Raw genomic sequence first — 26,503 nt, forward strand, 5'->3', positions numbered from 1 at the left:
CCAAGGGTTTAGGGTTTAGTGATTAGGATTTAGGGTTTAGTGTTAGTAAAATTTAGTTTTTAATGTATGATTTAGGGTTTAAGATTTTCCAACGGTTTAGAGTTTATCCAAAGTTTAAGGTTTAACGTTTAGGGTTTAGGGTTTAGGATTTAGGGTATAGGGTTTAGTATTTTGCTGAAGATTTAACAATATTAATTAATTTATTTTTTGTAGCTATTTTTATGTATTTTTATTATTTTATTTTAAAAATATAATCTAATTTGGATATTCAATTTTATTTCCTTTTTTAAAAGATATCAAATATCAAATACTCAAACACTATTGGTTGGTGAACCTAAAGGTTCACCCTAGGGGGTGAACCCAAGAATTTCTCGTTCTCCATAGCGTTGGTTAATTTAACTCAGCAATCCCTTCCTTCCTCACCATTTCGTTTGTTTGTTTTTTTTTTGCTTACTTTTGGTCTTTCATATAAATTGTTCAATTTCCTCTTTATATCTTTTAAAAAAAGGAGTTTCTGATATATCATATCTTGCAACTCTGTATTTTCAAGGCTTTTGTGGTGAAAGTGTTTTGATATCGTTAAAATATCAAAATTCAAATTGCATGGTTTTACATGAGATTTTAAAATGTATTAATGAATGACAAATGAACTTTGTTTGCAGGTTCTGTAATCCGGTTGCTTTTGAACGGAGGCTAAAGCTCACATCTTGAACTCCATTTTTAGCTTTAGTCTCATCATGTTGTTTAGACTAAACCTGAGCTTGTATCGAAGTGTTTTTTTTTAATCTTTTCTACTGGTTCAAACGGAGCGGTTGCGGTTGTGGTTGCGAGAGTTTCCGGATGCGGGTGGTTGCGGTTTCTAGCGGTTTTAAGAGATTTGTACGACTGGTTATACAGTTAGAAATTGATGCGTTTGCAGCATATTTATGACTGGTTAACTACCAAATGCAACAACGGTTAAATAATAAATTAATAATATTTATATTTTATATAATTATAAAAATATAAAAATATCAAAAATCGTAATATTATAATAAATATAAAATTATAATTAGAAAGTTATAGTTTTAAATTTTTAAAAAAATTTAGGAAATATTTTTATTTTAAAATTTTATAATATTAATTAAAATATAATATATATATTTTAGTATTTTTATAAGTCTTATTTAAAATTTTTATTGAATATTTTTATTTTTGTATTTATATTGTTTTAAAAAAAAAAAAATTATCCTCCCGCAATCATAAACGCTAGCTGAAACCAGCTTTTGAATTTATGAGGTTTAGAACGGTATGAAGCGGTTTGAGCGATTGTTGCAAAATGCCAACAACCGCTACCAACTGCAAAAGCTGCGTTTGCGGGTGGTAGCGGGTAAACCAGTCATACCCGAGGTCGAAATTTGCTTCTAGCAACTTTAGATCCAAAATTTATTGTATTTTCTTACCATTTCATTGAAATGAATTCATATATTTGGCAAAAAAAAATTAATTAAAATCAATGTAACTTTTATATTTCATCTAAAATTATATGATTTTAGAAAAAAAAATCAAATCACCTCAAAACTTCTTAGATATATTTTATTGCTATTCAAATTCTATCTAAAATTTACAATAATTAAAAAAATTATAATAATTTGATATTCTATACTATTAAAGCAGAATTTATACTAGGATTTTGCTCTTAATTTTTAAACTTATTTACAATGCAATGTTACTGCTTTTTTAAACCTTTTTTTAAAAAACAATTGGCCAAAATAAATGCAGCCCAAATCATTGCTTTTACCGTTTTGGAAAAAAAGAAAGATATCAAAAATATTTTCTCCTTTTTCGTGGGAAAAAAATCTTTGATCAGTTATTAACTTATGATAACGAAAGCTATATATCAAAAAAATCCCGCGCGGACGGAAAATCTAGTTCTCTTTATATCTAAATTGAACACCAAGTTGGGAGAAGAAAAAATTACATTCATACACATTTTGACTTTCTAATATCATTTAAAGACACATTCCACTTGCCACATACTTTTAAGTTGTTCATTGTCCAATATGCCCTCGAAACACTACTCTCTCCTCTTGTTTTTCTGTGTTGCTATACTCTCTCCTCTCTCGTTACTTTCTTTTTTGTCAAAATCTCTCATTACTTATTATTCTAACTAATCATGCTTTTTAATTAATGTTTTAAATTTTAAAAATTAAATTGAGAAAGCCCACTTTCCCAATTGTGTTCCTAATTCCATTATCTCTCGTTTCTATTCTACCCGATGAAGAACAAGAACCCTTATCACTAACCTTAATCCTACGCTAAAATATCTTCTGTCTCCTCTCTCAATCGATTTTCCGTGTCAACTCCACTCTCTCTTAAATATCCACCAACAAGAGCTTCTTTGACGGCGGCGGCGGATTAAGCGACGAGTTCTTGATCTTTCATGAAATCGCGAAGCATGCGATTTCATCAGAAATTAAGCTTTAATCTTTGCCAAAGTTTTAATCATTTTGTGTTACTAAGTTTTGGTGGACACTAACTTCATCGGCTTTTCAATTTTACATGTCTATTTTCTTCGTGGACATGATTCTAATTGATATCCTTTTGTTGTGTCCACAAGACCTCGTCCACAAGACCTTGTCTCAATATCTTCTGTCTCCTCTCTCAATCGATTTTCCGTGTCAACTCCACTCTCTCTTAAATATCCACCAACAAGAGCTTCTTTGACGGCGGCGGCGGATTAAGCGACGAGTTCTTGATCTTTCATGAAATCGCGAAGCATGCGATTTCATCAGAAATTAAGCTTTAATCTTTGCCAAAGTTTTAATCATTTTGTGTTACTAAGTTTTGGTGGACACTAACTTCATCGGCTTTTCAATTTTACATGTCTATTTTCTTCGTGGACATGATTCTAATTGATATCCTTTTGTTGTGTCCACAAGACCTCGTCCACAAGACCTCGTCCATAGTATGTCGAATCTTCATCCACAAAACCACTTTTAAGATTAAAGCCATTGTTTATACTTTTTTTTGGTTTAAATAAAAACAAGCAGAGAAATACATGATTGTAAAAAGGTTGTATACACAAGTTTGATTGCATATAATCAAATATGTTTAGCCGCCCACTGCTCTGTCCACAGTTTGTTTGTTAAAGCTTATCCACAAGTGCTAATAAAATACATATCCACAATTTATATATTATGTTATTCATCTTGATGTGGTCATAAACCAAAAAAAAAAAAATTATCAAAATATATTAATATGGATTTCAAAATAAAAAGAAACAAACATATATTTTATTTTATATACATACATATATATGTATTTATATATTAGATATATGAAATAAAGAAGAACAAAAGATGTTGAAAATAGAGTCAAATTAAAAAACTCACTTTTCTATAATAACTCGTACAAACTAAATTGTCTACTAGCTAAACATTATTTCAACCAGAACACAGAGTACCCATCAGCCAAGAAGAAGGGCATTTTCGTCCAGAATGCACCTCGGTTTGTGGAAAAGTGCTCTTCCATCAACTTGTGTCTTTTAGTGTAAGGAAACACAAGAAAGTGTCTAATAGTGTAATGCACTCCCAATGATCAGTTTTGTGGTTTTCGGGTTTTGTCATCCAATCCAAACAAAGCCCCAATGATCTCATTAAAAAATCCTACGTGTCATCATATTATTCGTCAATAGAAAATATCTCCTAATTTCTATCTTTCTCGAATTCGAGATTTCTCTCTCTCTCTCGGAGGTGAACAATGGCTTCGACGGCGACGACGACTGATTTCTTCAAGCCTTTCCTCTCTCCTTTTCCCAATGGTTAGCCTCTTAAACTCTCTGCGGGTATGTGCCTGAGTGTGTGTGTGTGTGTGTTAATTGAAGTGTATAAGCTTTCGGTTTGATGAGCTTTCGAAAATCAGATTTTGAATCACGAATCTTGAGAAAGTCCGCAAGTGTGATTTACCATCTCGATTACACAATCCAATAGCGTTGCAAATACGAGTTCCATTGTTTCTAAATTCCAGGGAACAAGGCAGGTAGTAGACAGAACAACATGGTATGGTTGAATCGGAAGAACAGGTCTCTTCGTGTTAATGGATTGTTCGGAGGTGGAAAGAAAGAGAATAGCGAGGATGGCCAATCAAAGGTAGCAACTTTTTTAAAAGCTCAATGTCACCATTGAAAGCTTTAGATATGCCATGGATGAAAGAAATTAAGCTTTAATCTTTGCCAAAGTTTTAATCATTTTGTGTTACTAAGTTTTGGTGGACACTAACTTCATCGGCTTTTCAATTTTACATGTCTATTTTCTTCGTGGACATGATTCTAATTGATATCCTTTTGTTGTGTCCACAAGACCTCGTCCACAAGACCTTGTCTCAATATCTTCTGTCTCCTCTCTCAATCGATTTTCCGTGTCAACTCCACTCTCTCTTAAATATCCACCAACAAGAGCTTCTTTGACGGCGGCGGCGGATTAAGCGACGAGTTCTTGATCTTTCATGAAATCGCGAAGCATGCGATTTCATCGGAAAGTAAGCTTTAATCTTTGCCAAAGTTTTAATCTTTTTGTGTTACTAAGTTTTGGTGGACACTAACTTCATCGGCTTTTCAATTTTACATGTCTATTTTCTTCGTGGACATGATTCTAATTGATATCATTTTCTTGTGTCCACAAGACCTCGTCCACAAGACCTCGTCCATAGTATGTCGAATCTTCATCCACAAAACCACTTTTAAGATTAAAGCCATTGTTTATACTTTTTTTTGGTTTAAATAAAAACAAGCAGAGAAATACATGATTGTAAAAAGGTTGTATACACAAGTTTGATTGCATATAATCAAATATGTTTAGCCGCCCACTGCTCTGTCCACAGTTTGTTTGTTAAAGCTTATCCACAAGTGCTAATAAAATACATATCCACAATTTATATATTATGTTATTCATCTTGATGTGGTCATAAACCAAAAAAAAAAAAAATTATCAAAATATATTAATATGGATTTCAAAATAAAAAGAAACAAACATATATTTTATTTTATATACATACATATATATGTATTTATATATTAGATATATGAAATAAAGAAGAACAAAAGATGTTGAAAATAGAGTCAAATTAAAAAACTCACTTTTCTATAATAACTCGTACAAACTAAATTGTCTACTAGCTAAACATTATTTCAACCAGAACACAGAGTACCCATCAGCCAAGAAGAAGGGCATTTTCGTCCAGAATGCACCTCGGTTTGTGGAAAAGTGCTCTTCCATCAACTTGTGTCTTTTAGTGTAAGGAAACACAAGAAAGTGTCTAATAGTGTAATGCACTCCCAATGATCAGTTTTGTGGTTTTCGGGTTTTGTCATCCAATCCAAACAAAGCCCCAATGATCTCATTAAAAAATCCTACGTGTCATCATATTATTCGTCAATAGAAAATATCTCCTAATTTCTATCTTTCTCGAATTCGAGATTTCTCTCTCTCTCTCGGAGGTGAACAATGGCTTCGACGGCGACGACGACTGATTTCTTCAAGCCTTTCCTCTCTCCTTTTCCCAATGGTTAGCCTCTTAAACTCTCTGCGGGTATGTGCCTGAGTGTGTGTGTGTGTGTGTTAATTGAAGTGTATAAGCTTTCGGTTTGATGAGCTTTCGAAAATCAGATTTTGAATCACGAATCTTGAGAAAGTCCGCAAGTGTGATTTACCATCTCGATTACACAATCCAATAGCGTTGCAAATACGAGTTCCATTGTTTCTAAATTCCAGGGAACAAGGCAGGTAGTAGACAGAACAACATGGTATGGTTGAATCGGAAGAACAGGTCTCTTCGTGTTAATGGATTGTTCGGAGGTGGAAAGAAAGAGAATAGCGAGGATGGCCAATCAAAGGTAGCAACTTTTTTAAAAGCTCAATGTCACCATTGAAAGCTTTAGATATGCCATGGATGAATGAGTTTCTTAGAATTGGTTCTTCTTCGTAGGCAGGGATACTTGGTAATATAGCTGAAAGCTTTACATAGCTGAATGAGTTTCTTAGAATTGGTTCTTCTTCGTAGGCAGGGATACTTGGTAATATAGCTGAAAGCTTTACATAGCTGAATGAGTTTCTTAGAATTGGTTCTTCTTCGTAGGCAGGGATACTTGGTAATATGCAGAATCTGTATGAGACTGTGAAGAAAGCTCAAATGGTTGTCCAAGTTGAGGCTGTTCGTGTCCAGAAGGAGCTTGCTGTGTATGTCCCCCACTCTATTAACCAAACTAGGCATGGGCGTTCGGGTATCCGTTGGCGTTCGGGTATCCGTTGGGTTCGGGTCGAGTTTTTCGGATTTTGGTTCTTTTTTATAACACTTCATAGGTTTCATTCTAGTAAATTTGCAAGTACGGGTCGGGTTCGGATATAACACATCGGGTTCGGGTCGGTTTTGTATCACATCATAGAGCCCATAAAGTAATCATATATCATTCGGATTCGGTTTATATTGGATCGGTTCGGATATACTCGAAATAAAATCTAAAATTTAAAAATAAAACATAAGATATATATATATATATATATATTTATTTATATATAATTAAGTATTCAAGGTAGTTATTTATATGAATTGTAGTGCTTAATTAAAGTGTTTCAAAAAAAAAAAAAAGGTAGTTATTTATATTTTAAATACTCATTGTTAGATAACATATCAAAATAAATATGAAATTGAATATTTGAAGTATATATTCATGTTTCATATAGTTATATTGTATATTATTTTGGACATTAGGATTGGTTTTTTCGGATATCTTTTCGGATTTTTCGGGTTTTTCGGGTTACCCGTTCGGGTTCGGTTAATAACACTTCGGGTTCGAATATGTTTTGTACCACCTTACAAGACCCATTCGGATATTTTTTACATTTCGAACCGGATACAGATCGGGTTTTTCGGTTCGGGTTCGGTTCGGATTTCGGGTTACGGATATTATGCCCAGGCCTAAACCAAGCCCTAAGTTTCTTCTCATGTCTGAATGAGTTTCATGCCTGCTCTTATTCTGATATTTCCTCAGTGCTGAGTTTGATGGTTATTGTGAAGGCGAGCTTGTCAAGGTATTTATTACACACTCTTTTGATCTCTGTCCTAATATATCATCATTACACACTACGTTTGATATATGCGAGACCAAAGCGTGTCTAATTTGTTACTTTTTGGATAAACTACAGCAGTTCTAGCCAATCAGAGTGCTTTGTTTTGTTTGATTATATCTCCTTATGTGGTATGTGACCATTCGGAAGTTTGAATTTGTATCCAGGTTACGTTATCTGGTAACCAGCAACCAATCCGCACTGATATCACTGATGCAGCAATGGAATTAGGTTCTGAAGTGAGTAACTTTTCTCTTGAGTTTTCTTCTTACCAAGGGAATGATCAAAGCTATATTCTCATGATTTATGTTTTCCTTTGGCAGAAACTATCACTACTGGTTACAGAAGCATACAAGGACGCACATGCAAAGAGTGTACTGGTAAAGACAATCACATACCGTATTATTTTACGATACAACTACTGCCACTATTCATTTTCTTTCATCTCTTGCTTGCTTAATACAACCTTTTGGATTTCACAGGCTATGAAAGAAAGAATGAGTGATCTTGCTCAGAGCTTAGGCATGCCACCAGGACTCAGTGATGGATTAAAGTAACAGAACCAGATCTTTTTTTGTCTTTATACTCAACTTTCATGTATGAGAGAGAAGTCCAGTTTGTTTTTGTATATCAATCGGGCAAAAAGAAACTAGACCTCTGTACTCAACTCTAATGAGCCAAGAGAGAAATATCTGGGGCCCGTCTACTTCTTTGAATATCAACAATTTTCTTGAATGCTCTCAAATCGTTTTTCTGGTTTCCAAATTGTGGAAATGAATCAAGAAGCTTTACACAGAAGAAGACAAAACAAGATTTTACTCGGAATGGATTCTAATTTGGTAGCCATATTGTGTTTGCATGCATCTTTTAGTGGAAACATTTCGAAAACAAACTTATAGATAAATAGTTATTTTCAATAAATTTTCAGAATTAAAATAAGTTCTCTATGAATTTTACAATATTATTGTAAATAAAGTCATATAGTTTACCTTTGTTCCATGGAACCTTGTTGAGATACAGATTGGAGCCGGTTTTGTTGTCTCATCCATGTCTTTATATGATGCAACTTTTGTTTTGAAGTGTAGACTAATCATAATCATGCAATTCTTGGCAACTTGCTTTAATCATCTGAGATGATTCATCTCTATCATTCTCAATCTAGGCCATTTGACCAGTTATCTCATCAAATGGGTAGAGAGGCCTTGGCCAGACGGCCATACAGGTAAAGAACAAGACTTAAAATTCGAATGCACGATTATCTATCTCGTTACATGCTAAAAGATTTCCCGTTGAATGACTAGGAGATTCTAGTAAACCTGTTACATTCTTTTAAAACGAATTTTAAACCACGTTAAATTAATTCTTTTTTGAATCTAGACTCCTCCCAACGTCTAGACATTATATCTGAATTAGATTCATAAGTCAAATGAATAATGGTGATTCATGCGATCAATCAAAGGCAATGTTTAGACAAGTTCTAAGGGAAAACAGACATGTTTAAATCTGTCGTTGGTCTACTAATTAATAGCCATTAAGATGTTTGAATCCGTTCTCGATCACAACGTCTCCGCACCGTAAGTCGTAACTATCAATTGTATTCAGAAGACTTGCATGGCTAACGTACCACACTAATACGAGAGTTAATTAGAGGTACTGTTTTATTAGCTCTTATTAATTATTTTTAAAAAAACTGTAACTATTTAGTATAAATCTATTAAATAATTCAAACCAAAGAACTCATGTCGTCGGTTTCTAAATTAATTAATGAATTCTGGAACATTAATTTTGTAATAAAAAGTGATTAAAAACTGACATCGATCTAGCAAATCAGAGAGAGAGATGACACTTTAAGTATTAATTAAGACCAGATTTTCAAAAGCAGAAAACGCAGTTAAACTCCAACCCAAAATCGCTATATAAACAGCATCCACCACTTCCAATTATCTTGACCTTTGTGTAAACCAAACCAAACGAGAGACTAACTCTAAAAACTCCAAAAACAAAACTAACCAAAGCTTTGTTCCTACTAAAGAAGAGCTCAAGAAAATGGGTATCATAGTTCCAGTTCTGACTCTTGTCTTCCTCTTACTAACCACAATGGGCCATGCTGCCTCCAAACCGAGGGTGATTCTGGTCGGCGGATCTGCACAGGCATGGAAGGTTCCAGATTCTCCCAGCAACACTATGAATCACTGGGCTGAGGACAATCGTTTCAAAGTCGGAGACATTCTCGGTACTCTTTTATTTATTCATCTCTTCACATCCATAATATCCATTTCACAAGTTTGGTTTACTAATGATTTTTTCGTTTATATTCCAGAAGCATATATATATATATATATATATTTTTATTTATTTATTTGATATACTATATGGTTTTATAATGATGAATTCATATCCATTTCACAAATTTGGTTTACTTTATTTTTCCTTTATACTCCTGAAACATGATTTCATGCAATCATATCACATATTTGATATACTATAAGGTTTTATAATGATCATCAACTCATGCATATATATCCATTTCAGAAGTTTGGTTTAGTTTTGATCCCAAAAAAAAAGAAGTTTGGTTTAGCTTTGACATGATATATATGGTTTTACAACGATGTGATCTGTGTTCATGCATGCATGTGGATTATTAGTGTGGAAGTACGACGCGAAAGTTGATTCGGTGTTACAAGTTACAAAAGAAGATTATGATAGTTGTAACACAGAAAAGCCCTTGAAGCAATTCAATGATGGAGACACAAAGTTCGAGCTAGACAATTCAGGAGCTTACTTCTTCATCAGTGGTGCTCCTAATCACTGTGCTAAAGGCCAGAAGATTCAACTTGTTGTATTGGCTGAACGCAATCCTGGTGGTGGTGGTGGTGGTAGCGCTGACCGCGGCGCCGGTGACAATCCTAAGGTTACTCCTGTTAGTCCTCCGGCTAACACTCCAGCTCCAGCTCCAGCCCATAACGCTGCGGGTGGATTGGATGTTGGAAGCGGTTTGTTCTTGGCAGCGTTTGCGATTGGTTTGGCTATGGCTTAGAGGGATTGGTCGTGAGAATGTAGCGTTTATCGTTTCCAAATTTTAGCAGCATTTTTTCTTCTTCGGATTGTTATATTTTCTTTTGTTCCTTGTTTTTCAATATAAAAGATCTCTCTCTCTCTCTTTTGATTTGTGTTATGGGATTCACTCTCGAAAGTCTATTCTTACGGGATTTTTTTGTAACTGATTTCTTACGACGGGTCGAATCATGATTTGGTATACTTAAAAACAAGATTTGTCAGCTCTAATACAAGTACATTACAAAAATTCATAACAAGACAATGTCAATATATCACAATGCATATTGTAAGTATATTGATAGGTCATGGGTTGATATTATACAATTTTAGAAAATACATCGATTATTAGTGGCTTTTAATTAATTTGTCAATCCCAATTAAGAAATTATTTATGATTAATTTCTTACTAGTAAAGTCGTTTCAATTAGAGATTTCATATCATCGTTTCTGAAGCAAATATAAAGTAGTGTGAAACGGATGTACTAGTAATTAGTTTCCGAAGCAAATCCGGATCTGTCCCACCCCTAGTATTCAATGACAAACGGCATGCTGATGCAGTGTACAATGGTGTCACCGCTCTATAAGATTAAGATGTGTGACCCTTTCAAAGTTAATGGTAAGGCAATAAAGTTTGTCTTTCTGAAGAACACAACACACTGGTGAGTTCTTGAAGCGGCCCTGTTGCTGATAAGTTTTGAATCAGTCTTTGCTCCACATAAGGACTTGTAGATTATATATACTGCTCACTCAAAGTGAGATGAGTCTCCAGTTCATGTATTGAGTCTTTTTTAGCTGCTGCTTCGAGAGGAAGACAAAGTGGTGTAACCGCATTATAAGATGTGATCCTTTCAAAGTTTATGATAAGAAACCATGGAGATTAAGTGAGTTTGCAAGAAATATCACTGTGAGATCGGATCTTTCAGGAGCTGCAACTCCTGACTTTACTTATCCGGAACAAGGTTTACATCTGCTTTGCTAGATTATTCTTCATTTTGTTTGTTTCTGTCTCTGTATACACAACCCTTTCCTGTCTTTAAATTTTGAAGTGTAGAGATTAAGTTGAGCTCAAGACTCAGAGGGATATATATGCTTTCGTCTCGTTGCTGCCATCTCTACAATTTTTCTCATTGTTCTTATGATTATTGGCAATTCTTTCGTCGTCCTCTTGGACCGCTATAGGAGAAAGTATCATCACTTCATTGCTAAAATTTGGGCTTCCATTAGCATCTATCCGTTTTATAAAATCGACATCCAAGGCTTGGAGAATCTGCCTCCATCAGACACTCCTGCTGTATATGTATCAAACCCACCAAAGTTTTCTAGATATATACACACTTCTCAGCCTTGGCCAAAGCTATAAGTTCATCAGCAAGACAGGGATATTCATGATTCTGGTTATCGGTTGGGCCATGTGGATGATGGGCGTGGTACCCTTGAAGCGGATGGAACCAAGAAGCCAAGTGGTATTCAAGTGTTAAAACTCATAATTCATAACTCTTTTGCGTTTTTATAGGATTGCTTAAAACGTTGCATGGAGCTAGTAAAGAAAGGAACATCTGATTGAATTTGTTTTTTAGTTTGATTTGTATTGTAACACTAAGAAACAGGTGGTGGTAATATAAAATGATTATTTCTGATTGTTTTCATGTTTTTCCTTAATGTCTGTTGAAGATAATAAATATGAAGGAAGTTGCAGGTTTTCATGGCATAGGAAACTAAACATGCTCAGATTTGACCTTTCAGAAAGTTTTTACAGAGCTTCTGCCATAGATCCTTGTCTGGTTCCGCGGCCTCCATCGTACTCTTAGCCTTATCCGCAAACTCTTGCTGAAAAAAAATATCCGAGAAAAAGATGGATCACATTGCAATACTTATACGTTAAACGACATAGAGGGGTGCATGAACAAACCTCCATAAGCTTCATGTTGAGGACACGGTCGACGATCTCAAAGAGAATCTCTTTGTTATACTCGGGATGACCTTGGATGCATAGTAAGTGGTCTCCAATGGAGAACATCTCGACTTGGCATACCTCGGAAGAGGCCAAGACTGTGGCAGAGTCAGGGAGTTCCAACACTTCGTCCTGATGGCATTTTACAATGGCTAAAGATGCCGGGACCTCGTCTCCAAAGTAAAGGCCGAGTTTCTCGGTGTCCTTTGATATGGTTATGGTTCTCAGTCCCATGTCTGGGCCTCGACGAGCCCTTCCTATTTTCCCTCCTTTGACTCTAGTTATTATCTGGACAAAAAAAAAAGAAGAAGAGAGAAACACTTTATGGATCAAACAAAACCGCTTAATCAATTTGCAAGGCACTTAAAACATCACCACAAAAATAATAATCTCTTCATGCCAATGAATCAAAAAGATCATTTACAATTCATCCATTTAGAGGAGAAAGTAAAATGATTCGACAGTGCCAAAAGCATTTGACTTTCTCTTCAGAGACTTAAACTAGAGATAAGGATGGTAGGGACACAGTTTCAACCTACCAATCAAATTAAACATCAATTTTATGAAAACTTGAATATGAACTCAAGATCTCATAAAACGCAGTGATCAATTGGATAAAAATCGAAAATGCCCCAGTAAATAAGATTACCAAAGTTTGGGACTTTGACTAATGATAGTTCACAACTTGAAGATGTTATAATAAAATGCAGTTCAACAACAAATGCCCAGAGTTAACTAACTATAGATTACCAAAGTCTTGAGACTTTAACTAATAATAATATTTCACAACATGAAGATGTAATAAAAATGCAATTCAACAACATGGAATCTGGAAATGCCCAAAGTCTGAGACTTTAAACCCAAATAGTTGCTGAAACAGAGCCCTCACCCACCATCAAACTCAAAATGTAGATTCTAAATCCTAAGAATCCAATTCGATCAGATACCCAAATCAAAGAAACCCTTTACCTGGTGGCCGAAACAGATGCCGAGAACCTTCTTCTCCATCTCATCGAGCTTCTGACAAAGCGAGCAAAGCTTGACGATCCAATCAGCGTCTGCAAACGCGTCGTGCGGGCTACCACTGATGATAAAACCGTCGTAGCTATCGAGATCCTTGTCGTCGGGGAAGTCGCCGTCGACGACTCGGAAGAGATCCCATTGCTCGCCTTCGTCGCCGAAAGTGGAGATGAATACGTTGAAGTAGCCGCCGTAAGCTTTCTTCACGAACTCGGAGTCGCGCGTGGCGAGAAACAGAGCGAACCTCTTCGTCTTCTTGTGCTCCTGCTCCACCACCATTGTTTTTTTTTTTTGATTCTCGGGGAAAAAGAGGTCAACTTTATTATAATAGAGGAGAAGAAGGAAGAAGATGATCGCTCTCTCTCTCTCTCTCTCTCTCTCTCTCTCTCTCTCTCGCACACACTTTAAATAAAGTGAATACGTTTTGGAGAAGAATCCTACTTGGATGATGGGAAGATCCCTTAAATATAAAGGCTGAGACTTTTTATTATTTTATTTTATTAGAGCATCGTTATCCCAGTTTTTTAATTTTTTTTTTTTTTTACTTTTTCGAATTTAGAAAAAAAATAAAATTAAAAATGAATCAATCGCGGACCGCCACATGTCAATAGACCCGCGAACATTATAAAAAACCCTTAAGGACCGACTACTATTTGGTAGTTTTGATAATCGGTTTCTTAAAAAAAAAGTGGGTTGTACGCGGGATCTACACGCTTAGAACCTCTCTAGTATCTTTGATAAAGATGTTCTCAGCTGTATCTCTCTCTATGTGAAAAGGAACAGTACTCCACCGCTAATTACAAAAAGATGATCAAACAAAATACACATTCATGTGTATCCCATGGCTAGAATTGCTTTTACTATATGATTGTGATCTAGTAATACAGTATGTGTGAATGTATGTCTTGTATATGGAATTTGATGTTTTTTTCTCCATATTTCATGAATTCAATCATTTTAGATATTAAGCTCGATCGTCTGTAGCTCTTATATTATTCTTGGGGAGAAATATTTTTTGACATGTTTATATGACGATAAATATTTAAAAAATTGAGAGTATTATGGTTTTAATCTTTATTACTTTGAGTCATAAAAATTAATTTAGTGCATGTTATTGCGTGACATGTTTATGTGATTTCAAATTATGCATTCGTTAATTAATGTGATGACACCAATCATTAATATATTTCGCTTAACCGATCAAAATTGTTATGCTGTCAATATGTGCATGCTAACAGTATATAAATGGTATCCCGCTGGTTAATCAAAATAAAATACTAAGGAAACAATGCAAAAACTATAACTGGTGTTTATTAAATTCATTTCATTACACAAAACATAAGTAACGATGCCAGGCTTGAGATTAATAGGTTATTATTATACACTGAAAAGGGATAAAGCAAGATGATAAAACCACAACATAAGAAGAGCCAAATAGATCATATGGGAGTGAAACTAATTAGCTGGAACTCTGCCTTTAAGAAAATTCTTGCAAATCGTCTCCAATAGTTTCCTGTCTGCTCCCCTATTCTCCAGCGTGGCCTTTGCCGAATCCGCCATTTCTTGCTGCAAAATTAATTCATTATTTTTCAAATTAATACCATATTTTTACAAACAAAAATAATAATATACCAAGTTCTATTTTTGGTAATTTTTTTTATATAATTGTGTTACGTAAAGGGGGATAAAGGGAAATGAAGCTAACCGTGATGTAGCCAAGACGAAGGACACGATCTACAATCTCAAAGAGAATGTCTCTGTTGTACTCAGGATGTCCTTGAATACAGAAGAAATGATCCTCAATGGTGAACATCTCCACCTCGTACTTGTCGGAATAAGCTAGTACTTTGGCTGTTTCTGGTAGCACTAACACTTCATCCTGGTGCAATTTTATGATCGCTAAGCTATCCGGGATCTCGTTTCCGAAGTAACTTCCTGGTGTAATCGCATCTTTCACGATGGTTATGTCTGCAAGCTTGAGTTCTGGTCCCTTCCTTGCTCTTCCCACTGTTCCTCCTCTTACTCTCGCTATGATCTAAAGGAGATCGGAAATTTTCTGGTTAGATGAGTCTCGTTAATCTCAATCGAAAATATTATATTAAGTGATTAGTGAGTTTCATACTAGTAGATCCTAACTTTTATTGACATGCTTATTGAATACTTCTTCACTAGTTCACTCGTAAATATATTTCACCTACTTATCGGAAATACTACTATACAAACAAAGGAGTATGATGCATTTGTTAATTTCAAAACATTATACCAATAAAAAAATGACCAAATTCATTCATTAACTTGGAATTATTTTTCTAATAGGCATTTTATATTTTTACGCAAAAATTCAAATAAAGACATCATTACTGGTAAGAACTCATGTGAGTATTTCACTATAATAATAATAATAATAGTAATAATTTTACTATAACTAAGTTAGGTAATTAAATTTAAAATTAGAAAATGTATAAACTAATAATACACATTCATTTTTCTAAAGTTTCTCAATTTTTTATATAGATATTCTGATTTTTATTTTTATTTTTATATTCATATGTTAACAATTGAAAACAAATCAAAATAAGCCTAACGAAAATGCTCTAAAATGGCTAAAAGCCTAGAATCAGCAAAACTTATGAGATAAGAGAGGTTTACATACGAAAAAAATCGTAACAGTGAATAAAAATTCCAATAAATTTTCTCTATGTGTAGAATGGTATCTTAATATGCTACGGTTAATGTCACTAAATATAATTATAAAAAATCAATATATAGTCTTAAAGTGAAAGATTTCAATTTAAAACCAATAGTTAATAGCTAAATTAGTGAATAAATAAAAAAAAAATATTCTAAAAAGGGGTAATAGGGAAAAGAAGAATAGAACCTGATGACCGAAGCAGATGCCAAGAACTTTCTTCTTCATCTCATCAAGTTTCTTGACGATCTCACATAGCCTAAGAATCCAAGGGTCATTCTCGAACGAATCATGAGAGCTTCCGCTAATAACGAAACCATCGTACTTCTCAAGATCTTTCTCCTCAGGGAACTCGCCCTCGACAACCCTAAACGAGTCCCAGTGCTCTCCTTCGTCTCCAAACGTCTCCACAAACACGTTGTGGTACCCTCCGTACGTTTTCTTCACGAACTCTGAATCAAGAGTCGCTAGAAACAGAGCGTACCTTTTCTGCTCAACCATTTTCACAGTGAAAGAAAACACAAGAGAGAGAGAAAGAGAGAATGATTAGGAGGTAGAGATGGAGACAAAGGCATAGATTTTATGTGTATTTATATAAGATTGGTTTTGGTAGACCTACCTACTTGGTTTTGAAACTTCCACGTTTTATGTAGTAGTGTTATGTAATGGACAGCTAGCTTACCATTGTTGACCTTTATTGAATTCTGAAGGATACCATTTATAAATAATTTTTACATTGATTGTTGACAACAATAAAATTTAATAGAATTGTTTGTATTGGATTTATTATCCTGCCAAAAGCAATTAATTAACGCGCATCGGAATTTTTTTTTGGTAAAAGTATATAATGTTTTGTTATGTAATCGGATCGTTAAAGCTCCAATTGATCGACTTTCTTGACTAATTTAGACCTTTCTAAGAACATCATTAAAATATATATTTGATTAACTTATTACAACATCACTGATTAACTTATTAAATCATTTTCAAAAGAAAAACTTAGAAAATATTTTTTGATATAATAGCATCACTATTATTTAAAAAAATATATATTTGTGTGATGGCCAATATCAAATACCTGAAGCTTTTTAATAAAAAAACATTTATGTAATTTTCTTTTCAAAAGTAAGAAATTAAAGTCATCAATAATAAATCCAAATTATATGTTTAAATCAAACTTGTTTAGGTAGAATAAGAATTAACTATCGATCACTTGCTTGACTATATTATAGCTCTGTAAGTCTAAGACCATCTCCATCCCAACCTCTAATCTTCAAATTTTGAAGTTTTTATCATTCTAACCCAACTTCAAATCTTCAAATTTTGAGGTTTTGAATAGTGACACCTCAAATTTAAGATTTCACTATTCAAAACCTCAAAACTACTATTCATTTTCTTTTTGGTCTTTACAACTATTTTCTTTCACAAATAGATCCACTAACTTTATTTAGAATATTTTAAATACACCAAAATAAAATAAAATAGAATAAATATTACATAACATTAAAATAAAATTCACACAAATAGAAAAATAGATTAGTTAAATCTCACACAAAATAAAATTCACACAAAGATAAAAATATATTAAATAAAGCTCACACAAAATAAAAATGTATTAAACAAATTTAATATAAATTAAAGCAAATTACATAATATAAATTTCTAAAATTTGTGTGTATGTGTGTTGTTTTACTATATATGTAATTTGTATTATTTTTATTATATAATATTGTAATATTGTACGTTGTATGATATTTAAAAGTATGTTTTATATGTATTTGTAAAGTTTATTCTTATTTAGTAACTTTTGTTAATGTCAAGAACTATAATGCAAAAAAATAAACTTTTAAAGATTTTTTTTGAGGTTTCATGGTTGGAGTAACCACCGTTCAAATCCTCATTTTGAGGTTTTGCTCCCCTTAAAATGGGGTCTTGCGTTGGACATGCTCTAAGAGCATCTCCAAAAAAGAACTCTATTTTGAAGTTTCCAAAACTCTATATTTGAAGTTTAAAGGTGTTCTTCTCCAAAAGCAAAACTTCAAATTCAACTTCAAAACTATTTATATTTTATAATATAGTCCTTATATTTGTCACAACTAATTTGAATTCATAAAAATTTTATAAATAACTAGCACATATATAAACATATTACAACAATATTAATTAATAAAATATTCTATTAAATATAAAAATTTAAATAAAAATAACTTAATTAATATTAAACTGTAAACAAAATATCATATTATTTCATAAAATGATTTTCGTAATGCATAGATGATCTATTAGTGCATTTAGAAGTAAAAATAGTTCTCCTCATTTTTACTTTGTAGGTTAATAGCTAAAAGTTGTTGAAATCTGGTAATATTGATACTTGTAAATACATTAAATCGGAACAAGAAAGTAAAAGAGAAACATAAAATATTGCTAAAAAACTAATTTCTTTTTGATGATATTAATACTCGTGAATATATTCAATATGAAAAAGAAAGAATTGTACGAAAAAGACATCAAAGATAACAACAACAACGATCATCAGTTACACAAAAAAATTGGACAATATTTGAAAATTTGAAGGTTTCGGATCAAACTTACATGACTATTAGTGTTGTTATAATATTTAAATTTGTATAATAGTTATGTCTTCATGTAATTTTTAAAAATCTTTTTGTTAAGTTTTTTGGTATATTATTGTTGTCTAAATCTAGGTTAAAATATTTTAAATTTTATTTTAAAGTTTTATTTAATTTTATGTTTAAAATTTTAAATCTGTAAAAAAAAATTTAAAATATTTATGAGATATAATTTTTTAAGGATTAAAACAATAAACGAGAAAATATTTATGAATCATAAAGGTGATGTGTGATTATAGGGACCAAAATGCAAATAAAAATATGAAACTTCAAATTTGAAGTTTTGAGTAGTGAAACTTCAAATATAGAGTTTCAATCCTCAAAAATTCAAATTTGAAGTTTTGAAGTTTATTTTTGGAGAGCAAAAAACTTCATATTTGAAGTTATAGAGTGTCGTTTGGAGATGCTCTTAGGCACGTGGATTTAGAATTCAAAATTTTCTTATAGTCTTATTTAGTTGGGAAAATTGTTTTTTTTGGACCAAAAAATGGTAACTATATCCTATTAGACTAATCTCATATACTTTATGTTCCATTAGGTTAATTATTTTCAAAATGACAATAATGTCCCTTAATTTCAATTATAAATTTAAAATTACAATTAAAAAAAAATTTGTTAAATATTAAAATATAATAAATAATCAAGTAATTAAAGTAAAAAACACTAAAAATCCTCAAATCAACAAAAAAAAAAACTAAACCTACACTTTATGACCCATGATTTTTATTTTATTTTTTCTCAAAAATCGTTTTTTCATATATGGAAACTGAATATTTTCAAACCAATTTTTTTTATATTTTTTTCATTTATGGAAACTGAATATTTCAAAAAGATTTTTTTATTTTTATTTTTTTCTGAAAAATCTTTTTTTCATATATGGAAACTGAATATTTTCAAATATTTTCTTTCCATATTTTTTGGAACTGATTATTCTTATCCGTAGAATACAGTAAATCTGTAGAACTCTGTTTTTACAAATTTTTAGATTTATAGTAATGTGTAGATTTCGATTTCTACTGGTTTTAGATTTACAGTAAATCTGTAGAAAGTTCTACAGGTTTTGAGATTTATAGTAATGTGTAGATTTTGATTTCTAGATGTTTTGGATTTATAGTAATCTGTAGATTCCGATTTCTACAGATTTTAGAGCGATAGATTAAGCGCGGAATGTGTATTCTAAATATTTTTAGAATACTATTATTTACGTAGATCATGTATTCTAAACATAGTAGATTCAATGAAAAAGTGGATTTCATTTTCTACCTCGTAGAATGTCAATTCTACTTTATGTAGAACATAATTTGAAATTATGATTTAAATATTTTTAAAATTGAAAAAAATATTACTAAGTTTATATGGGTATTTCATCAGTAGTTACTATTTTTCTAATTTTTTTTACTTTGTAAAACTATTTATTTGATTTATTTTTAAAAATATTAAAGGGCATTAAAGATAAAAATGGTATAAAATAAGAATTAGCCTAATAAGTAGTAGTTACCTTTTTTTTTGGGTCTTAAAAAACAACCCTATTTAGTTTTGTCTTTATTTATTGCACGCTTTTGACCGAGAATCAAAAGTTTGAACTTGAAAAAACGTATCAAACCTCGCTTGTTTTTTCTCTTAAGTAAAATCTCTTCTTGACCAGGACCATTATATAATCCGTAAGTCGCAAGTCAGTAACGCCGGTTTTTATAAGTTCGCGCAACACTAATGTGTTGAAAATATATTTCATACTTTTTTAATCATTTTTAATCTGAACGTACTTTAAAATTAACTATTGAAATAGTCTATAAATTAGTTATGTTAAGATTATATTATTTTATTAATTTATAAATAATATCCTTTTTTTAGATCTCTATATTTATATTATTTTGTAAAATAATAAATTCACTGTTTATATATTCACTATATTTTATAATTTGATTTTTCAAATGATTTTTATTATAGTATTTGATGTATATGAAATATGTATCAAACTATTAATCTGAACATTATTCCTACTTTAAAATAACTATAGAAACAGTTTATGAATTAATAATGTTAAGATTATATTATTTTATAAATAGTTTCATTTCTTAGATTTATATATTTATAAACTTTTTTGTAAAATAAGAAATTCACAGTTTATATGTTCACTAAATTTTATAATTTAATTTTCATATGTTTTTATTATATTATTTGATGTATATGAAATGTGTATCATACTACTAAATATATTTTTAAATATAATTTTATTAAGTATCATTAAAATTAATAAAATTTAGCCAATATAAATAAAGTCTATTGTGAATATAAAAAATAATATAATTTATTATTTGTTTTATTTTAACTATTTATATATATACATATAAAAGTATTAATTAATATGTTAGTAAAACTACATATCTACATAGCATTTTAAATATTATTATCTTAACACTTTATCAATTTATGTTACATTTTGAATTAATATTCCTTTAGAGTTAGGATCAATAAAATTTATTATTATTATTATTAATATAAAATGCTTCTCGTGAGAATTTAAATGAAACGGTATCCTTGTTAGGGAATTTTTTATATTAATATATTATATTTATTTATTTGTAGAATATTAATTTATAGAATTTCTACCTTATATTTGCCGAGCATGGCTTTGATCTAATACTTTCCTCAAATGCACATGATTTAATTCTCTTTGATTTTGATTCTGATGATTTTCGCATATTAATACTTTCTATTTATTAATTTAAATATCTTTAGGGGGGTTGGATTTGACATCAAAACGCCTAATTTCGGCTCGGGGGCTGCCAGTGCCAAAGACTCCCCATTTCCCCTTACTCCTTTCTCTTTGAAAGCTTGGGTATGTGGTACCTGCCAGCGTTTTTGGTTCCAAGGCCCGAGTTTCATTACGAAGTGGTTCCGGTTGTTGGCTATGGAGTGAGACATGGTGCCAGATGTAGCTGGTTCCTGTCGGGATTGCTATGTTCCAGTGATGAGGTGTTCATATATTTTGGTGATTAGCGCTTGTGCTTTAATGATTAATCTTGATCTGGTTTTAGCTTGGGTCTGGGTATAGGTTCTTCACTATAGAGGTCGAATGTTAGGGGTTTAAGAGGCATCTCTTTGTCTTAGACAGAACTTGTTCTTACTTGGTTTAATTATATATATCAAAGGGTAAATTTGGTTTGTGTAGGATCCAAGGTAGTGATCCTGGATGAAACTGAATTACTTTGTATGTAAATATAGTTGAATGATCTTGTGGTAGAAAACATCTAATTCCCATTTGGTTAATGACAAGTTTAATTTGAGCAAAAAAAGAAAGAAAGAAAAAGACCTAGTTTGATACATATTACATAGTTTGAAAACATCTAATTCCCATTTGGTCAATGACAAGTTTCCTACCCATCACTACGAAGAAATAATATATTATTTGTTTTCTTTTTCATGTTAGTTTAACAGAAAATAATATATTTTATGAGGGTGGGAATTTGTCAGGCAGTGAAGCCGTTGTTGAAATTCCTCTGTGTTGACCAGAACGCCTAGAACAAAAAATGGTTTCACACCCCTTGATCTCCTTCGAGACAGTGGCGGAGCTACGTTAGTGGAGAGGGGGGCAGCTGCCCCAGATAAAACAAAATATTTAATCCAAATCGTTAAGTAATTAACCAAAGTTTCATTAGATCAGCTTATCTTGCTCCCGCTGAAATTTTCTTCCTACCCCCACCAAACTTTCGCTCAAGCTTCACATCTCACCGTTTCAGTTTTTTTTTAATCTCATATTTATCAGTTGTAATAAATTATTGATAATTTCCTATTTTGCATGTACACTAATATCCATGACAAAATATTCAATGCATTTTTGTATTTTATCTAAAGAGGTTTGTTCAGTAACTTTCGTTGTTCAATAACTCTTTTATATATTTTTCATTGGTTAACTATTTTGATGAGATAATTATGTTTTTATTATTTCCCCATGAACCATGATTAGGTTACTTTCTTTACAAATACCATATACATTTTTTATTAAAAATATTTAAGTTATAGGTTCAATCATATAAATAATAAAAATATTTATATAAAAATACCAGCTGTTTATCACTTTATTTAATAATATTTATTTATTTATATAAATAATTTATTTAATATTAAATATTATTTAAAAAAAATTATGCCTCCCATAAAAAAAGTTTAGAGCCACTGCTTCGAGACAACGGTCGCTTCATGGACAAACGAACTAAAAACCCACTAGAAAATCGGGTGGAAAAAGCAAGGCTTCTCTATCTATATCTATAGTCAAGACATCGTCTGAATTTTTAAGATCACCGGTTAACTTCTGCGAATAATGCTCAACAAAATGACACGTTACATGAGCGGCATATCAAATGGAAATAGAAATGCGCTTGTGGTCATAACCATGACCATACTTGTCATCACGGCTACTCATACGAAGTGTCGTTCGAAGATGTTAAGGGGACTAATGTCAGTTTTTTTCTAATGATTATCAATAATTTTATTTTGGGTGTGCTTACAAACGATTAGAATAATACATATATTGAATATATCTATAACTAAAAGTCTATACTATATAAAAGTTGAGGCTATAAGCCATTGTTGGCGTCCACATAGGATTTAAACGACCAATCGTAGTATGACAAATCAACATTTTAATTTGTTACTTTTAGATATGTCAATATTCCCAAAAACTGTTTATTTCATAATAAAAAAATCAGTATCAAATAAAGCAAACTGAGAAAAGTAAAAATATTATACATATATTAACTTAATATATATATATATATATATATCTCAAAGTGTGATATTAAAATAAAATACAAAATAAGAATTAATATTAAAAATACAAGACTTTCAAATAATTATAAGAAAATTAATTTAACACATGATTTTAAAGTTTAGACTATATGCTACTGAAAATATGATTAGAAAAAAAACAATCAAAATATGAAAAATCATAATTATAGTTTAATATTTTTAAAATGTTAAAATTTCCAAAATTAACAATATAAAATGGAATTCAACATCAAATAAGGTAAACTATTAAATAAAGTTGAGGCTATAAGCCATTGAGAACGTTCACGTATGACTTAAAACAACCAATCATATTATGACAAATAAGCATTTTAATTTGTTATTTTCTCCAAAAAACTTTTTATTTCATAATAAAAAAAGAAACCAATATCGAATAAGGCAAACTAACAAAACCAAAAATAATATACATATATTAACATAATATATATATATTATGATAAATTAACTAAAAATAAATTAACTAAAAATAATAACTAAAAATAATAATTAATTTTAAAATGCAATAATTCAAATAATTTTAACTATAGATTTAACTCATGATTTTCAAATTTAGGTTATATGCTATTGAAAATATTCATAAATAACACACATTATATATAAGCTAAGACTATAAATTAGTGAGAAACATTTCATTATATTTTGATTAGGATTTAAAAAATTTCATAAAATCATTTAAAATAAAATAAAAACCAATATCAAACAAGGTAAGTTAACAAAAGTAAAACATTATAAATAAATTTACTTAATACATAATACTAGATGTTTTACCCGCACATGCGGGCATAATCATCTTACGAATATTTATTATTTTATGTCTTATCAATCCAAAAATCGGCATTATAAAACTCTAATTGGTGAACATTTTGAAGGAAAAATATTATGGTAAATTATTTGTTCCTCAAAATTTATATCAGTTATGTTGAAATTTTAGTCAAATTATTGAAAGGTAGATCCCACTTTTTTCTTCTAAATTCCCCATGGAGGAATGAACTTATAAGAAAAAATTTCCCTATGCAATTTTGATAAGGAACAAATTGAACAAAAATTCATATTTTTTTTTATTTTTTCAATTTCTCAAATAAATTTTTTTTTTTATTTTTTTTATTTTTTTCATTCTTCTAGTGGTCATCAACTGAAGCTATAGTGTTTCACGGATTAAACTTAAACTGGTTTAAAGTAAAAGCAAGAAAATTTGTGTTGAACTCAGTCACAGGTTAAGTTATTATTTATGATTTTAAATAGTTGAATCAAACATCAAATTATTTATATATGTCAAAAAACATTCATCAAAATATGTACTTATTATTGTGTTAAAAGTTTTAAAATACTCATATATTAGAAATAGTTTAGAAAATATCTTTATATAAATATTTTTGTTTGACAAATATTTAATTATAAACTATTTTATATCTTAGTTTTTTAACTTTATAATAAAAATATTGTTTTCAGATAGCACCACAATATATATAAGAATTCTCTTAATTTTTAAATATATTTTCACAATTTTAGTATATTAGTTTCTAATTAATTATTTAATATAACATATAAATTTAATATTATTAAAATAAAATGTGTGTTTTATTACATATAAAATTTAATATGCGTTTTATGAAAATTAATAAATACTCAGTTAAAAACTAATAATAAATCAATGACCTATATAAAAGCTTAAAACCTAATAAAATATGACAAATAAGAAAATAAAAATTTTAATATGACATATAGATTTAAATATTATTAAATAAAAATTCGCTTTTAATTATATATAAAATTCATTACGGATATTGTTTTAAATTAATAAATTAGTGATTCAGCTAAAAATTATTAATAAATCAATGAAAAAGCTAAAACCTAATAAAAACATGACAAATAAGCAAAATTGACTAAAATTATGGAAAACATGACAAATAAGCAAAATCAAAATAATTATATATCTAATTACATATTTTATAGTTATATTATTTAAATTAATAAATTATGAACTCAACTAAAAACTATTAATAAATTAATGACTCAGCTTAAACCTAATTAAAACATGATAAATAAGCAAAATTACCTAAAATCATGGAAATTGTGACAAATAAGCTAAATCACTTCATAAATAATAGTATAAATTTCTTGAAATGTAAAGTAAGAATTAATATTAAGAATACAAGATTTTCAAACAATTATAAGTAATTAATTTAACTCATTATTTTCAAAGTTTTGGCTATATACTATTGAAAATATTCAAAAATAACATATACTATATATGAGTCTATAAGTCACTGAGAGTATACACATAAGATTAGAAAAAAAAATCAAAATATGAAAAATCATAATTATAGTTTACTATTTTTAAAATGTTAAATCCAAAATTGATAATACAAAATGGAATTCAACATCAAATAAGGTAAAGTAATAAATAAATCATTAAATTAAATTGATTCACACACACACACATATATATATATATATATATATATATATATATATATATATATAAAATATTTGGAAATTTAACAAACAAATTAACCAAAATAATAGAAAATATAAAGATACAATATTTTTCTTTCCAAGAACACAAAATAAAATATACTCTTCAAAATAAAATTTTAAAAAGTGTATTTTCAAAATAAATTATAAATAAATATCAAATGTGTTTTCTTTAATAATATTCAAATTGAAAAACCAAACATAATCTTCCTGAACAAGGAACATGTCAAGAATATTTGATTTGGAAATAGTACAAAGAAAAACGTAAAACATCCGCGACGGAATGTAGACATACAAATAGGGGTGTCAAATGGGTTGTCCGGATGGATTTGGGTGTGTCCAGATGGGCTTATTTTTTATGGGCATTTTTGGCCGAAGCCCAAATAATATCATTTCCAAATAGGACCATAATCAAATAGGACCATGTCCAGATGGATTGTCCATGGAGTCCAGATGTACACTTAATGTAAAAAATCTAATTTTCAATTTAAAAGATGTACAGATTCTAAATGTAATATATATAACTTCTTAAACTTACTTAAACTTCATGTTTTACAAAAGATATTTAGACTTAAATTCCATATTTAACAAAAGATACTTAAAGTCTTAAACTTAAACTCCATATCTTACAAAAGCCAAAAGATACTTAAAGTCTTAAACTTAAACTCCATGTCTTCACTTACTTCTCTTCTTTCTTCCACCTTCTTCTTCACCTTCCTTCTCTTCACCTTCCTTCTCACCTTCTTCTTCTTCTTCTTCTTCTTCTTCTTCT

At 30.4% G+C, this 26,503-nt stretch overlaps 4 protein-coding genes and 1 pseudogene across 5 annotated transcripts; 3 read left to right on the forward strand and 2 right to left on the reverse strand.

Annotated features, from left to right (window-relative positions):
- The first annotated feature begins 3,560 nt into the window (after window positions 1-3,560).
- On the forward strand, window positions 3,561-7,842 carry LOC106331615 (nucleoid-associated protein PCC8801_2554-like). Of its 2 annotated transcripts, none has more exons than XM_013770006.1 (7): window positions 3,561-3,802; window positions 4,009-4,130; window positions 6,115-6,215; window positions 7,028-7,067; window positions 7,271-7,342; window positions 7,427-7,483; window positions 7,586-7,842. In XM_013770006.1, exons 1-7 carry the CDS (start codon window positions 3,742-3,744, stop codon window positions 7,658-7,660), a joined length of 528 nt encoding a protein of 175 aa, XP_013625460.1. In that variant the 5' UTR covers window positions 3,561-3,741; the 3' UTR covers window positions 7,661-7,842. The 2 variants fall into 2 exon arrangements, with proteins under 2 accessions (XP_013625460.1, XP_013625459.1); XM_013770005.1 differs by lacking the exons at window positions 3,561-3,802; window positions 4,009-4,130 and adding exons at window positions 5,303-5,544; window positions 5,751-5,872.
- A 1,230-nt stretch (window positions 7,843-9,072) lies between these two features.
- Window positions 9,073-10,187, forward strand: LOC106334153 (early nodulin-like protein 3). The gene is made up of 2 exons (XM_013772486.1): window positions 9,073-9,336; window positions 9,749-10,187. The coding sequence occupies exons 1-2, from the start codon at window positions 9,150-9,152 to the stop codon at window positions 10,138-10,140; spliced, it is 579 nt and encodes a 192-aa protein (XP_013627940.1). The 5' UTR covers window positions 9,073-9,149; the 3' UTR covers window positions 10,141-10,187.
- A 507-nt stretch (window positions 10,188-10,694) lies between these two features.
- LOC106331148 lies at window positions 10,695-11,724 on the forward strand (annotated as a pseudogene).
- Window positions 11,725-11,762: 38 nt separating this feature from the next.
- LOC106329266 (putative glutamine amidotransferase-like protein C13C5.04) lies at window positions 11,763-13,552 on the reverse strand. The gene is made up of 3 exons (XM_013767892.1): window positions 13,081-13,552; window positions 12,070-12,399; window positions 11,763-11,987 (listed from the first exon to the last, which is right to left on the reverse strand). Exons 1-3 carry the CDS (start codon window positions 13,408-13,410, stop codon window positions 11,886-11,888), a joined length of 762 nt encoding a protein of 253 aa, XP_013623346.1. The 5' UTR covers window positions 13,411-13,552; the 3' UTR covers window positions 11,763-11,885.
- An 868-nt stretch (window positions 13,553-14,420) lies between these two features.
- On the reverse strand, window positions 14,421-16,388 carry LOC106329223 (putative glutamine amidotransferase YLR126C). The gene is made up of 3 exons (XM_013767844.1): window positions 16,010-16,388; window positions 14,837-15,166; window positions 14,421-14,697 (listed from the first exon to the last, which is right to left on the reverse strand). Exons 1-3 carry the CDS (start codon window positions 16,319-16,321, stop codon window positions 14,587-14,589), a joined length of 753 nt encoding a protein of 250 aa, XP_013623298.1. The 5' UTR covers window positions 16,322-16,388; the 3' UTR covers window positions 14,421-14,586.
- Window positions 16,389-26,503: the final 10,115 nt, after the last annotated feature.

The sequence above is a fragment of the Brassica oleracea genome, chromosome C3 (assembly GCF_000695525.1).
Source record: "Brassica oleracea var. oleracea cultivar TO1000 chromosome C3, BOL, whole genome shotgun sequence".
NCBI lineage: Eukaryota > Viridiplantae > Streptophyta > Magnoliopsida > Brassicales > Brassicaceae > Brassica > Brassica oleracea.